Below are 15,162 nucleotides of genomic sequence, written 5' to 3' on the forward strand. Positions count from 1 at the left end.
TGCGCACGAGATTTTGAGAACCCTTCTTTTTTGTGGTGTAACTACAAGCTTCAGCGGCTTAATACAATCTGTAACCTGTTTTATTTTGTATGTGTGTGTGGAAGGAGCACAAGTTATTTGACATGGGGTAACAGAACTGTCGGTTTAATGAACTTGTTTGCAAACCAGCCGCCGTTGCTGACGTCTCCTTCTGAGAGGATGCAAAAATATTAAGTATAAACATTTTCATTGTACGTCGCATTTTTGTCATGTATTGTTGCAGTTGCAAGCAAACTCCTCGAGACCTTTCGTGAACAGTTGTATCTTTGGCCGCAGATAAAAATGTATGTCTCATAAAATTAGAGACTTCGTAATTTAGTGTGCAGCATTTCATTCAATAATTGACATACAATACATTCTCTTGAATACACATTTTGTGTTTCACGTAAATTAGCACATTCTGTGACGTGTACCTGCAGTGAGGATATCTTCGGCCTTTAAAATGGAAGTTATCTCAGATATAAAAAAGTTACGAAGCCACAGGTGTATGTCAAACACCAGTTACAGAAGCGCCTCTGATAAAATGTGTTAAAACTGGTGTGTACGTAGCTCGAGATTGAGTGACGTCGCTGCCAAGGTGTTAATTATTACGTTAAGCGTGATACGCGTGATCGGCTGTCTCTGCGGAGCTGCTGTCGGATGTGTTAGTCGTGTGTCATTGCGTTATTTGAGGTATATGATCAGCTGTTTGGAGTTTCCTGTCATCGGTTTTGTTAGCTTCGTATACCTGTTACGTCGTATTACGTGTGTGTTTGTATGCTGTTGTCCACTGTTTTTCGAGTTTGACTGATCACAGTGCACTTGATAGTACTCCAGGTGACATCAATGAAATGGCATTTATGCTGCAAAGGAAAAAATATTACAAGTTTCAGGTAGAAATATGTGTAGAAGAACTGACTGCAGTACCTTTCATCAACGCAGTACTGTTCGCTAAAGTGAGACTACTAAATGGGGGAGGCTTCACCGAAACTTCTAGCAGGGAGGAAGTACGTGAACATACTGTGCAGTGGGCTGCAAAATTTCAGTTTGACTGTAAAATGACAGCTAACGCATCTACTGGCGTGCTTAACCCGTGTATCCTTCGAATATCTGTTCGCAGAGAAGTGAAAGGTGGTCGCTCATTTCAAAAGCTTGGTTTTTGTAATGTAAATCTTGCAGAATTTGCAGGCTGTGGTGAAATTGCAAGGCGGTATCTACTGGAAGGATATGGTACACACCAGAGACAAGATAATTCAGTGCTTGGTGTTTCCATCAAAATGAATTTGCTTTCAGGTGATATTCTGTTCAAGGTACCATCTGCATCAGCAAAACCCAGTCCTGTTACAAAACAAGACAACAATGAAGCTGACAGCTGTGAAAGAGGAGCTACTCTTTCAAGTGGCCCCACAGCTAAGTCAGTAACAGGTGTAACACCAGCTAGTGGCAGCTTATCCAGAAAAAGACTGGGATTAACTTCATGTGAAATTGCTCCAAATGTTGAGCCTGTAGTTAAAGAAGGGGACAGGCAGATAGAGATTGTATCGAGCACTGAAAATAGTGAATACTCTACAGCTCGTCTTGAAAGTGGTCCAACATCAAGCAGTGTGAACAATAATACTAACTTGCATACTGTCAATGGCTACAGCCATCATCGATGGCACAGCAGCCCCAAGATATATAGACATGCAAGAAATTCCAGCACTGGTTTTTGTTTCAATGAAACTTCAGGACTTGACGAGACATCATCTTTAGATAGGCGGAAGAAGGCGGAGCATGGAAGTATTCGTGACAGTAATTCAGGTAGTGGAATTGATGCTGATAGTTTGATTGATGAACTTATTAGGTCAACCATACATGATCAGCCAAATGAAAATGATGAAAATTTGGGGTTGCAACTTTTTATAGCTAAAGATGGTTCAACTACCCTGGGAACTCCTAAAACCAGAAGTCAGGTACTTTCAGGAAGTTTGAAAGAAGTTGTAGTGAAGTCTAATCAAAATTAGTCTTAAAAACTGATAAATGTATTTGAACAGTGTTTCATTAAGTGCCTTATAATGTGTGCAACACATTTTCACAAATGTGAAGTGTATTTTTGGAAATGTGAACCATATTTCAGCTTGTAGATATTGTCATATAGTTCCTTAATGAAAAGTGATTTCGCTGTTTTCTGCCTTTGCTGTTATTTTGTTGAATGTGATTTGTACAGTTAGTACTTCCTTCCAGAAAATGTACCAAATTACATTTTGTGGTTCTAAGTAAGTCTCAGTAACAGAAAATATTCCTGTCCTGTACTTTCCCAGCATGAAGAATGTTCTGGGAGATATGTTTTGAAGCGGAATGAAGACATTTAGACTTTACTGTTAAAATGTCAGACTCTGTTTTAACAAATATTTATTGTCAAAATTCTGTGCAGTATTATCAATTATTTATGGTCTGTTTTTATTAAGTAACTTTTGTTACAGAATGTTCATTTAGGTGAAAAATATTAAAATGTTCCTATTTCATACACTAGGTGTTTGGTTTGACTTTGTTTTGGCATATTTTGTAGATACCTTTTTATAGATTGCAGCTATAGTTTTCTTTCAGCTAATAATGAAGTGAAATGAATGCATTGTTGATCCAGGTATTTTAATCGCAAAAGATTGTTTGTATCTTGAGGATCATCATATTTGTTTTGTTTAAAGTGAGAAAGATTGAGTTTCTGGGTCAGCGAATTTCTCAAATCAGTAAGTGTGAACATGCCATAGGTTGCACATATACAAAGCTTATTTGTTCACAAAACAACGATGATTTAAATACTTGTGTGATACTGTTACCTAAGTAGAACTGTGAAAATCATCTGGTCTGGAGTAGGAACCAACCTACGCCCTCATTCTTTGTGTATTCAGTAGCCTATTTGGTTGTTATGCCAATGACTAGGTAAGCAGAGACAGTTGAAGGATATTTTTCCACATGAGCGACTTGTCATTTTTGGCTCCGTACCCTACCCCATCTCAGTTTTTCCTAACTGTGCAATGACTCATGTCATACCTAAGAAATCACGGGCAGGTAATCAGTTGCATTGATTACTTTAATTACAGTTCCAGAATTTAAGACCTGTTAATGTATGGAAATCTTTAAGATTTCCACAAAATTTATGAATGTCTGTTTTGTGAATTTGGGAGTGTCTGGTGCCTGTGATTTACTGACAGTGCGCTTTTCAGCTGTGAGTCATTGTGAAGCTTACAGAAGGTTGCACTGCTGTTTGAAGGTGATAATATCTTATTTATGAAAGGAGTGAAAATCTTCTCTATGGCCTATGCTGCTGCGTTGATGTTCAGCACTCCTGTTTGGTGAGTTGTCAGTCACTCTCATGTACAGAGTTATGTTTCATATTAGATCGTCAGACAATTTCATTTTTAGGAATTATTTTCCAATGGCTATTGCCTTTAAGCTGTGGTTGTTTTCACTATATATTGTTTAACACATACATACTTGTGAGCTTCAGAAACTAAATGGTAGTTAAAGAAGAAACAAGTACTACATGTAGTTGAAACTCAAGCTTTTGGTAGAAGTTAAAGTAAATACTAGGAAAACTGAAAACATAACTTGGAGAAGCCACATAAAATCAAAATACATGGTAGAGAATGTGAGGAAACAATGAAAAATGCATTTTCTTCCACTTACATTTTTCGTGTGGCTTCTCAGATAGTGTTAGATCCGAGAGGTGTTTTGTCTTTGTGCTTCCTTCAGTTATCTCTGACAACATCCTCTACTACTACTCCTTTGGTACCCAACAGTAGCTGTTGCCGGCTTTGATAAGTACCCTAGTATATGTAAAGTTTCCCTCTCCAGTTCCATGTAGTTCATGTTGTAATCCATTAGCCTTAAGTTCTCTTTGGTACAGGTGAATACTAATGAGACATATCGCTTTCAATTATCTATAGGGTGACACTTATTGAAGTACATGAAATAAAATCGTAACTTATGAATGGTTTGCGTTAGGATGTTCAAACTGCACGGTTGGCCATGGAGCATGATGGGAATTAGTACGTGCATGTATGGTTTGGTTAGCAATGAAGCCCACTTTCATTCGAATGAGTTCGTCAATAATCAAAAATTGGAAGACTGAGAATCCGCATCTCATGATCAAGAAGGCTCTTCACCCTCAACACGTGGCTGTGTGGTGTGTGATTTCCTGTCACGGAATAATCGGTGCAATATTCCTTGATGGCACGGTGACTACCAAATAGTACGTGAAAGTTTTGTTAGATGATTTCATCCCCATTATCCAAAGTGACAAGATGTGGTTCTTGCAAGATTGGGCTCGACTCCATCAAAGCAGGAGAGTGTTTTTGTCCTGGAGGAGCACTTTGGGGATGGCATTCTGTCTCTAGGGTACCCAGAGGTCACTGGCAAGGGCCTCGTTTGCCTGCTGTACTCTCCAGATATGAACACATGTGTCTACTTTTTGTGGGGAAGGTGTACAGCAATAACCCCAAAACCATTGCTGAGCTCAAAACAACCATTCAGAAGGTCATCGACAGCATCAATGTTCCAACTCTTCAGTGGGTCATGCAGAATTTCACTATTTGTCTGCACCACATCATCGCCAATTATGGCAGGCATATCAAACATGTCATAACCTAAATCTGAATATCTGTAGTGATATTGACGTGTTGAATGAAGTGTGTGCATGCTGTAGTTAGTAACTAATTTACGCTTTCTTTCATATGATTCAATAATAGTTACCCTGTAAATCCTGTACACCTTATAAATTGTACCCAGCAGTGATATTACAGCCTAGAGCAATAGTTACTAACCTGGGATTAAATACCCCCTAAGGGGTAAACAAAAATTTTCCAAAGAGTAAAAACAAAAGGGTTCAGTATTCCAAAGACTTAACACTAATTACATGTATTAACGATACTTAAATTTTTCCAAACACTGGTGGTTACAGCATGTGAAACAAATGCATGAACATATTCCTCAGCCCCAATTGGAGCTGCATTTTGCTGTTTTATAAGCACACATTTACCAGAGTATTTTATACCCTTGCATTATTGTCTTCAGTAACTTGTGTTGCTGTATATCACAGTTCTTTCTTACTAAGAGTGAAAATATGATAAAAATATTTTCTTTGGCATGGAAAGGAATGAGAAAGTTAGCAATGGAAGATTGTATTGGCTAGAGACTATTATTGGAGCAGAGAGGGGATCTAAGTTAATGTAGTAGATTTGAGAAAGGTATAGAAGGTGGATGAACAACTTCTTGTTGAAATACATGTTGATGGTTTGTGATATATCCTCAAGCCACCAAATGTGAATGCCAGTTTAATTACTTCAGAGAGCCCCTTTGTGTAATTCCTTCTCACAGACTTTTCAGCTGGGCTTTTCTGCACAATGTTATTTGTGACTGATCTATCTAGGCATGTCTCTCCACCTTAGTTTCTCTGCGTGTTGTATACTTAGGGTAGTTAGATTCAGTTTGTCTAAAACTGTCTCCCTTAGTGTTATTATACAAGGATCCACAATCAAAGGAAGACTAGAATGAAAATTTTACTGTGCAGCAGAGTGTGCGCTGATGTGAAACTTCCTGGCAGATTAAAACTGTGTGTCAGTCCGAGACTCGAACTCGGGACCTTTGCCTTTTGCAGGCAAGTGCCCTACCATCTGAGCTACCCAAGTATTACTCATGACCCGTCCTCACAGCTTTCATTCTGCCAGTATCATGTCTCCTACCTTCCAAATTTCACAGAATCTCTCTTGCAAACCTAGCAGAAAGGCAAAGGTCTTGAGTTCGAGTCTCTGTCCGGCACAGTTTTACTCTGCTAGGAAGTTTGATATCAGTACACACTCTATTGCAGAGTCAATATTTCATTTTGGAAACATTCTTCAGGGTATGGCTAAGCCATGTCTCCATCATATCCTGTCCTCCAGAAGTGCTAGTTCTGCAAGGTGTCGTGCTTGGGTAGCTCAGATGGGAGAGCACTTGCCCGTGAAAGGCAAAGTCCTGAGTTCAAGTCTCGGTCTGGCACACAGTTTTAGTCTGGCAGGAAGTTTCAAAAGAGGACCAGTTTATTCTGGTTCTGTGCATCTGATGTAATGCCCTTACCAATAGCCAGTGAGTGTTCAGTTGCATACAGTGTGTTCTACTTTTAAGATCGTTATCAATATGGCCTTTGATCATGATTACTAGGTAATTAGTAAGTTATTCTCTATAAGGTTATTGTGTAGACATAGCTTGCAATGGCAATTAGCCACTGCCATATATCATTAACGAATATACATGATACTTAAAAATAGAAGATGCTGGTCCAATTACAGATGTTGTCTGGTCTGAGTGCCATGTAACAGCTTCATACTTGCATTACTGTTATTAAGAATGTAACCACACTACTCTGCATTTACTACAATATTGTTAATTATATCAATAGCTTGTTTCTTTTTATGAGATGTGGTCCTCTTTTCTCGGTTTATAATATCAATCATAGGCATAGTAAAATTTTAAATAGAGCACCACAGAAATGCTCACCACCCTCCAGTGGAAGAAACAACAAATAGGTTTCTGCAGATTGAGAACCTTACTTTCAAAATTATGAGAACCCAAATTCCAGTATAAAGAAATCTAGTACTTTTGCAACATAAATCTTGCAAGACTGTGAAATTAGAAGAATCTGGAGTTATACACAATGGAATTGAAAACCTTTCTTCCCATGCAAAAAAATGAAGGGAAATTGATGTTGCACTAAGTACACTATTCCATACATGATATGGTGGCTTGTGGAGTGTAAATGTACATGTAGATGATCACTACAGCTGTATTATTTCAATGAAATCATGCGAATTAATGATAACTTTCAGAAACACGTGCTCCTCTTTGCAAAAGAGAGGAAATGGTTGGATGGGAAGAAATGCTAACAAGCCTATGATCAGTTAATACATTTCTCTTTTAAGCTTTTACCGTTTAAATGCTCTGTTCTCTGCTTATAAACCAGGTCATTAAGACAATGTATAAAAATGCTTTGGTGAGCTGTATGCTCACTTATGTCATTGTTGTTCCATTGTGGCACAAAATTTGGCAACAGTCTTTCACCCGCTGCCAAAGGCTGCATTATGAACAGCACAGTATGCAATGAAATTTCACCAGAATTACAGTTTACTTGTTTAAGTCTCTGTGGTATAACAATGAACCATTCCTAAAATGTAACAGTGTTTGGCTAGAAAAGCTCTTAAGTATTTTGTCAAAAAATTAGAAGAAATTTCATTATTTAATGATATATATAGTAAATGGTATGATAAGGTAAAGCTGTTAGTACCTTGAATGTTGGTGTGAACACCACAGAGCTTTATTAGGCATGGTGCTGTTAGAGTGGTAAGCCCTTGCTCTCCACAGATCTGTGAATGAACTTAACATGGACTCCAAACTATGGTGTAACTTGGTAGCTTTCACATTAGCATACATTGATATGTGACAAAATCATGACTGACTAGTATCAAACCCCATACCTTTAGATCTGTAGCTTGGCACTTCATTGCTGAACCACACTACAGGACGTGAGCATTTGATTATGAGTTGCTGAAACAACGGAAACTGTATCAAATAAGACATACATGTAACCTGCAAAAACGTGTTTTCATATCTAACATTTATAGCCTTTCTGTGAAGGCTGCTCATGAGGAGGAGGAGACATGTTCAGGTGCTGGAGGGAAGAGAAGCTTATCCAGAGTCTTGTATTAACAGATCTGTGGAATGCTGGAAAGGTGTTAGTGATAATTGTTTCATTTCTAATACTAACTAGCCCCTTGAGCACGGCATTTGCCTGGAATTACATGAGACACCTAATTTAGGATGGCTAGTGCTGGATTAGATACTACGACTAAGTCCTCTATAGGTGAACATATTTTCATACTTTTCAAAGCATGTTAGCAAGTTACAACTACCATAATTCAAGTAGACTTAGAAGACAAAAAATTTTTACATTTATTTTAATCAATTACCCTTCCATAACACAATTATTGGGAATAGGAGTGTGGTTGGAAATATGTGGTTTTTGTTTATCAGCCTTCAACTCGTGTGGAAACTCACCGAAAGTGTGTGTTATTGAGTGTTACGCATCTTATTTTGGACAGTATTGTAAGTGCTTGCAATATCAAGAATGTTCCTCTGAATTGTATTAACTGAATTATGCTTCTGGTCCCTTTAAACAGTTAATTTGGTCAGCTTCAAATCTCATTAACAATTGAATGTATTGGAATGTCAATGCAAAAATCACGTAATGAGCTTCATGATTTGATGGTGCAGATGGGCCTGATGGTTTGCTTACAGGTTAAAATGAGTCTTGATCTGAACTAAGTTGCCCTTAAATATAATCCTATGTGACATCAAGAAAAAAAAGTGTGTGAAGCAAACAAGTTTCAATTACATCACTGGTACTGGCTGTTAATATTCTAAACAAAGGTAAGTAGATAGTCCTTTTCTACCTTAAACCATATTAATATAATAGAGGGAAACATTCAATTTGGGAAAAATATATCTAAAAACAAAGATGATGTGACTTACCGAACGAAAGTGCTGGCAGGTCGATAGACACACAAACATACACACGAAATTTGAGCTTTCGCAACAAACGGTTGCTTCATCAGGAAAGAGGGGAAGACGAAAGGATGTGGGTTTTAATGGAGAGGGTAAGGAGTCATTCCAATCCCGGGAGCGGAAAGACTTACCTTAGGGGGGAAAAAACGACAGGCGCGCGCGCACGCACGCACGCACGCACGCACGCACGCACGCACCCACCCACCCACCCACACACACACACACACACACACACACACACACACACACACACACACACACACTTGGTCTGCTTGTGTGTGTGTGCGAGTGTATACCTGTCGTTTTTTCCCCCTAAGGTAAGTCTTTCCGCTCCCTAAGGTAAGTCTTTCCGCTCCCGGGATTGGAATGACTCCTTACCCTCTCCCTTAAAACCCACATCCTTTCGTCTTTCCCTCTCCTTCCCTCTTTCCTGATGAAGCAACCGTTTGTTGCGAAAGCTTGAATTTTGTGTGTATGTATGTGTTTGTTTGTGAATCTATCGACCTGCCAGTGCTTTCGTATGGTAAGTCACATCATCTTTGTTTTTAGATATATTTAACCATATTAAGATTGATTTATTATTTTATTTTAGTTATTTGAGACCACAGGGTCTTCCTCTTGTGATAAAATGTAAGTACATGGTTTTGTATTATCCATGTATAAATAAATTGGTCAAATAATATTTATTCGAAAACTAGGAACTTAACCCTTGGCGTATGATCTATACAAGCTGATTACTACTGTTGGTACAAGGTATTAGAAAAAAAATTTTTTTGGGAAGATATGCAAATTGTGAAGGCAAAGTTAAATTTAATGCTCAAAAGAAGCAGAGGGTTAAAAGGTTTGATGAAACTATAACATGTTCCATTTCAGTCAGAGCAAGTGGAATGATTTAGACCATTTGGTGTGATAATTGATGATTTATGGAGGTTGATGGGGGAAAAAAGAACTTTCATACTTGGTTGCGTGCTGCACAGAGTGAAAGCTTATTTTAATAAGATGAATGCATCACATTTAGCACATGAAACTAAGGAAGTTTTGGTTAGAGCAATAACTTGTTCATACCTTGAGAATGTGACAAATGAGACGTAACACGAAATTCCAGATTTTCATTTCCTTAGCTTAGAAGGTATTTGTAAACTCAGATTATTGGAAGTGATTTTCTTCATATTAATTGGTATTGTTTGAAAGGAACAGGAGAAATATAAGCAAATAAAAAATGTTACCTGACTCTTCCGCCACTTCTTAGTAGAACAATATATTAATAGGTGAAAATCACTATATTTTGTATGTTTTACAGGATTACTTACTGGTTTTTTGTTTGTAAGCCAAAAACCGTTTAACTTGAATAATTGAATCCTGTAGAACATAAAAAAAGACCTTTCTGAATATTTACTTGAGAAATGTTAACTCCTTTAGTGAAAGTGTTGTTAAGAACATAATTTTTTGTATAATACATGTAAACATTACAGAGCAGTCAAAGAATTTGCATAAGATAAACTTTGTGAAATTTTGTCTCTAAGATAGGAACTGCCCGTATGAACCATGGACCTTTTGAGGTGGGGTGACGTGTATGCCTCAGTGACACAGATAACTGTACCTAAGTGCAACCAAAATGAAGAGGTATCTCTCAAGAAACCACATCAACCCATGGATCCTGAATAGAGGCAACAGCCTTTCAGTAGGTGCAGTGGATGACTGATCTGGTCTTGTAACATTACCAAATGTTTGGCTATGCTGGTACTGTGAATGGCTGAAAACAAAGGGAAACTAAAGCCATTGTTTTTTGCCCCCTGATGACGTGCAGCTCTACTGCATGGCTTAATGTTGACTCCATCCTCTTGGTTGAAATGTTCTAGAGGTAAAATATTTCTCCATTTGGATCTCTAGGTGGAGACTACTCAGGAGGATGTCTTCATCAGGAAACACAAAATATGTTTCATGGGTCAGTGTGTGGAATATTAGATCCATTAATCTGATAGTTAAGTTAGAGAATAGCAGTAATTAGTGAAATGTGGTGGTAGCAAGAACAAGACTTATGGTGAGGTCAGTATAGTGTTATCAACACACAATCAAATAGGGACAGTCCAGGAGTAGGCCTACTCATGAAAAGAATATAGGAATATGAGTAAATTACCACAAACAGCATAGTGAAAGCATTATCATAGTGTAAATACATGAAGTGAACATCCACCACAGTACTAAAAGTTTATATGCTAAGTGGTTATGCTAATTATGAGGAGATTGAAGTAATGCATGATGACGTAAATTAAATTATTGGTAGTTAAGGGAGATGGAAAGTATAACTGTGATAGGTTATTGAAACTTGATATTATGAAAAGATGGAAAATAGTAGGAGTACATAGACTGGAGGAAAGGAATGAAAGAGGAAGGCATCTGGTAGAATTTTGTACAAACATAATTTAAACATCGCTAATACTTGGTTGAAATACTGTGAAAGAATTTTGTATATTAGGAGGGCACACGAGAACACTGGAAGGTTTCAGATAGGTTATATTGGTAAGACAGAGATTTAGAAAGCAAATATAAAGCTGTAAGACATTTTTAGGAGCAGATGTGGACTCGGCCGTAAATTATTTATTGTGAACTGCATATGAAAGCTGAAGAAATTGCAAGAAAATAGGAAATTAATGAGATGGGACCTGGATAAATTGAAAAAAAAAAAACAGCTCAGGTAGTTCAGATTTTCAGAAGGATCATTAGCCAATTTTGGACTTGAAAGAAATAAAATAGAAGACAATCGGGTATCTTTGAGAGATGAAACAGTGAAGGAAAGAGAGGATCACATAGGTAGAAAGACAAGGCCTAGTTTAAATACTTGGATAATGCAGGATATACTGAATTTAATTGACAGGAGAAGAAAATATAAAAATGAAGCAGGCAAGATATACAAGACAGGAATAATATCCTGCAGCAAATGGAGCAGGCAAGATATACAAGACAGGAATAATATCCCTGGATTGGAAGAAGAGTGTAATAATTCCAATTCCAGAATACGTTTGGATTATTCAAACACTTGGGGATGATAACAGGTGTGAAAACTACTGAAACATCAGTTTAATTAGTCATGGATGCAAATTATTTGCAGAAGAATGGAAAAACTGGCAGAAACCAGCCTCTGGGAAGGTCAGTTTGTGTTACAGAGAAATATAAGAAATGGAAAGCAATACTGACTCATTGTCTAATCTTAGAAGAAGGTTGAAGAAAGGTGACCCTGCATTTATAGCATTTGTACATTTAGAAAAATATTTTGATAGTGTTGTGTGGAGTACACTATTTGAAATTTTGAGGGTAGCAGGGATAAAATATGGGAGTGAAAGGTCATTCACAATATATTTAGAAACCATCCTGCAGTTAAGAGTTGAAGACGTAAAAGTGAAGCAGCAATTGAGAAAGGAGTGAGACAGTGTTGTAGCCTATCCATAGCGTTAATAGGCCTGTATACTTAGCAAGCACCAAAGGAAACCAAGGACAAATTTGGAAAGAGAATTAAGGTCTGGGGAGAAGAAATAAAGACTTTGAAGTTTATCATTGACACTGTAACTCTGTCAGACAGCAGAGAATTTGGAAGAGCAGTTGAATGGAGTGGACAGTGTTTTGAAAAGAAGTCATAAGATGAACATCAACAAAAGTAAAACAAGGGCTGTGGAATCTAATCAAGTTAAAATCAGGGGATACTGAGGGAATGAGACAAGGAAATGAGACACTAAAATTATTGTATGAGTTTTACTATTTGTACAGAAAAATAACTTTACAGCAGTTGAAGCAGAAAGAATATGAAATGCAGGGTGGCTATAGCAAGAAAATGGTTCCTTAAAAAGGATGAATTTGTTAATATGTAAAATCAATTTAAGTGTTAAGAAGTCTTTTCCAAAAGGTATTGAGTGGAAGTGAAACAAGGGCAACAAGCTGTTCAAGGAAGAAGAAAATAGAAGCTTTTAAAATGTGGTGCTATAGAAGAATGCTGAAGATTTGTTGATCAAACAACTTACAAGGCACTAAATTTAATAGGAAAAAATCAAATTTATGGCACCATTTGGTTAAAAGAATCATCCTTGGATATAACTAATCAAATAAACAAATAAGCTTGACCGTCTAATAATTCACCCGAACCACAATAAAAAGACTTTGATGAATAATAACCTAACTTTAAGGGTATATATCTGACGAATTTAGTTGAAATAAAAGGTAGAGATCAATATAGAACCAGCAAATGTAACAAAAGATAATGTAAGCAAAGAAAATAAATTATGGGAAAAATCAAATTTAGAAATAAGATAACCCAAATAAGAAACTAAAATAACAACAGTAATTGTTAAAAATTTTAGATAATAAAGTGTGTCCTATTTCTTAATACGCATGCTAGCAAAATTATGTGTATAACTATGATTAAAAGTATATTCAGTAATATGCTGTTTCCTACTGTTAACACAATAAGTATAGATAAATCTTCAGTATGATAACTATGATGTAGTATGCTACATAAAGTATCTGCAATGTAAAAACATGTAAAATAGCAAATAAAATGTGTTTAGAGACCTAAGTGTTCTGATCACAGGACTTACGTTGATCACTGGACGTATGAACAAAAACATTTTACAAAATGTAAGTCCCATATTTTCTACTGTCAACACTATGCAACACGATTTTTTAGTGTAATTTCTTGCTGTTCCTGAATTTTTTTTTTTTTTTTTTGGACTGATTTCACATCTGTTGTTAGTTTTTCCTCTCATATACAGTTTTTTGCGTGACAAGTCAATCATTTTTCATTTAAATTTCATTGCAAGTAAGGGAAACTTTATTATAGTGGTATGGAGTACTGATTCATAGGAGTGAACAGCCTTGATTGCAATTATATAATTGTTAGAGCATCATCAGCTTGGTTGAATGCTGGAAGCATTTAGTATAGGTCCCAGTTGTTGTATAAAAATGGTGGTGGAAAACACCCATATCATAAACTGAAAGTTAGCGTAATTTATGACAAAGGTGCTTTCCACCACCGTTTTACGTGACAAGGAGGCCCCGTACTTAATGCTTTCAGTGTTCAGCCATTCAGATGATGCACTAATAATGTGAAACATGTAATTGGAATTAATAAAACACTAGCATAATATCAACAGAGACTGTTCACTTTTGAATCATTAATCTACTGTCATCGTATCTGCCACAGTAGAATGGAAAGGAATGTAAGATGGCCTAGTTGACCACACTTTTCACACCATATGGCTGGTAGGCCGGAAACTTAGTTGAATGTTGACGTGCTATAGTGTTGTGAATTTATATATGTGCTGTTAAATGTAGATTTGCAGTTTGAGTTTCCCCAAGTGTTTGAATAATCCAAACGTATTCTGTGAAGTTTGTGGTAGCCACGTAATTGCTAAAAAAAGCCAGGACATTAATAGTTTCATGAAAAATGTCTACCATTTACTCTTTAATATAAGGCTTGGTAATAAAGACAAAAGCTGGTCACTGCACAGAGTATGCTATACATGTGTACAGGGACTGAGACTGTGGAAAAGAGGAAGTCAGTGCCATTTGCAGTTACCTGTGATTGGAGGGAACTGCAAAATAATGTGTATAACTATTTTTGCAGAGTTAATGTTGAAGGCATAACACAGAACCTAAAAAGGATATTTTATATCCTGACATTTCTTTGGACCTATGACCAGTTACACACAGTGCATCTCATCCTATTCAGTCCCACCTACCATTCTGCATTTGTAACAGGAGAGCAGCTCAGAAAATGAATGAAATGGTGGTGATAATTAGAAGCTGGAAAGAGATTCTGCATCAGTCTTATTTAGTCAAAAGGAATTAAATTATTTAACTTGTGACTTGAATCTTACAAAAGATGTCACTGAATTGCTTGGTTCAAAACTGAAAGTAAGGTTTCTACTACCTGGAGTATCATTCTCTTGGTACAGGAGCAGAGAAAACGTATTAATAAAATTCTTGAAAGATGATGACCATATGGTTTTTTGTTGTGATATTGAGGGTTTATTAATTTCTTTAATGTTACTCATGAGGCAAGTCAGTGGAGGTTATTTACAGACTTATCAAAACATAGCCAGAAAGACGTGGTTTTAAATGATGGAAATTTGTTTGTCTGAGTACCTTTTCGACTATTAAAAATACTGTAAGGACATGTGATAACATCAAAGCTATGTTGAAATCTATGAGCATCTCATCCTCTTCCCTTTTTTGTTTATCTACTCCTCCCCTTCTGTCTGCTCATCTCCCCCTCTCCTATCTCTGTCTGTACCCTCATCTTTCTTTTCTCTGTCCAGCTCTTCCTCTTTCCTTTCTCTGACCATCTCCTCCTCCCCTATCTCTGACCACCTCCTCTTCCTATCTGTGCCTATCTCCCCCTTCCTCCTTGCTGTCTGTCCATCTGCTCATCCTCCCTTCTCTCTTCATGTTATCACACACTCACCAATAGGAGGCTGGTGATTCATGTCCCTACAGAATTACTTTCCAGATTGTAACTAACATGTGTACCAAATTTCATTGAAATCATTTGGGGGTTTAGGATGGGATTTTTACCTAGTA

At 37.0% G+C, this 15,162-nt stretch overlaps 1 protein-coding gene across 1 annotated transcript; it reads left to right on the plus strand.

Moving 5' to 3' along the window:
* Nucleotides 1-326: 326 nt before the first annotated feature.
* Nucleotides 327-2,489, plus strand: LOC126251573 (protein FAM102A-like). The gene has a single exon (XM_049952098.1). The coding sequence runs from the start codon at nt 870-872 to the stop codon at nt 2,019-2,021; it is 1,152 nt and encodes a 383-aa protein (XP_049808055.1). The 5' UTR covers nt 327-869; the 3' UTR covers nt 2,022-2,489.
* Nucleotides 2,490-15,162: the final 12,673 nt, after the last annotated feature.

Source organism: Schistocerca nitens, chromosome 4, assembly GCF_023898315.1.
Source record: "Schistocerca nitens isolate TAMUIC-IGC-003100 chromosome 4, iqSchNite1.1, whole genome shotgun sequence".
Lineage (NCBI taxonomy): Eukaryota > Metazoa > Arthropoda > Insecta > Orthoptera > Acrididae > Schistocerca > Schistocerca nitens.

What these genes read in the sequence shown, in the direction of transcription:
- LOC126251573 (XM_049952098.1), top strand. Translation starts at nt 870, where the DNA reads ATGGCATTTATGCTGCAAAGGAAAAAATATTACAAGTTTCAGGTAGAA.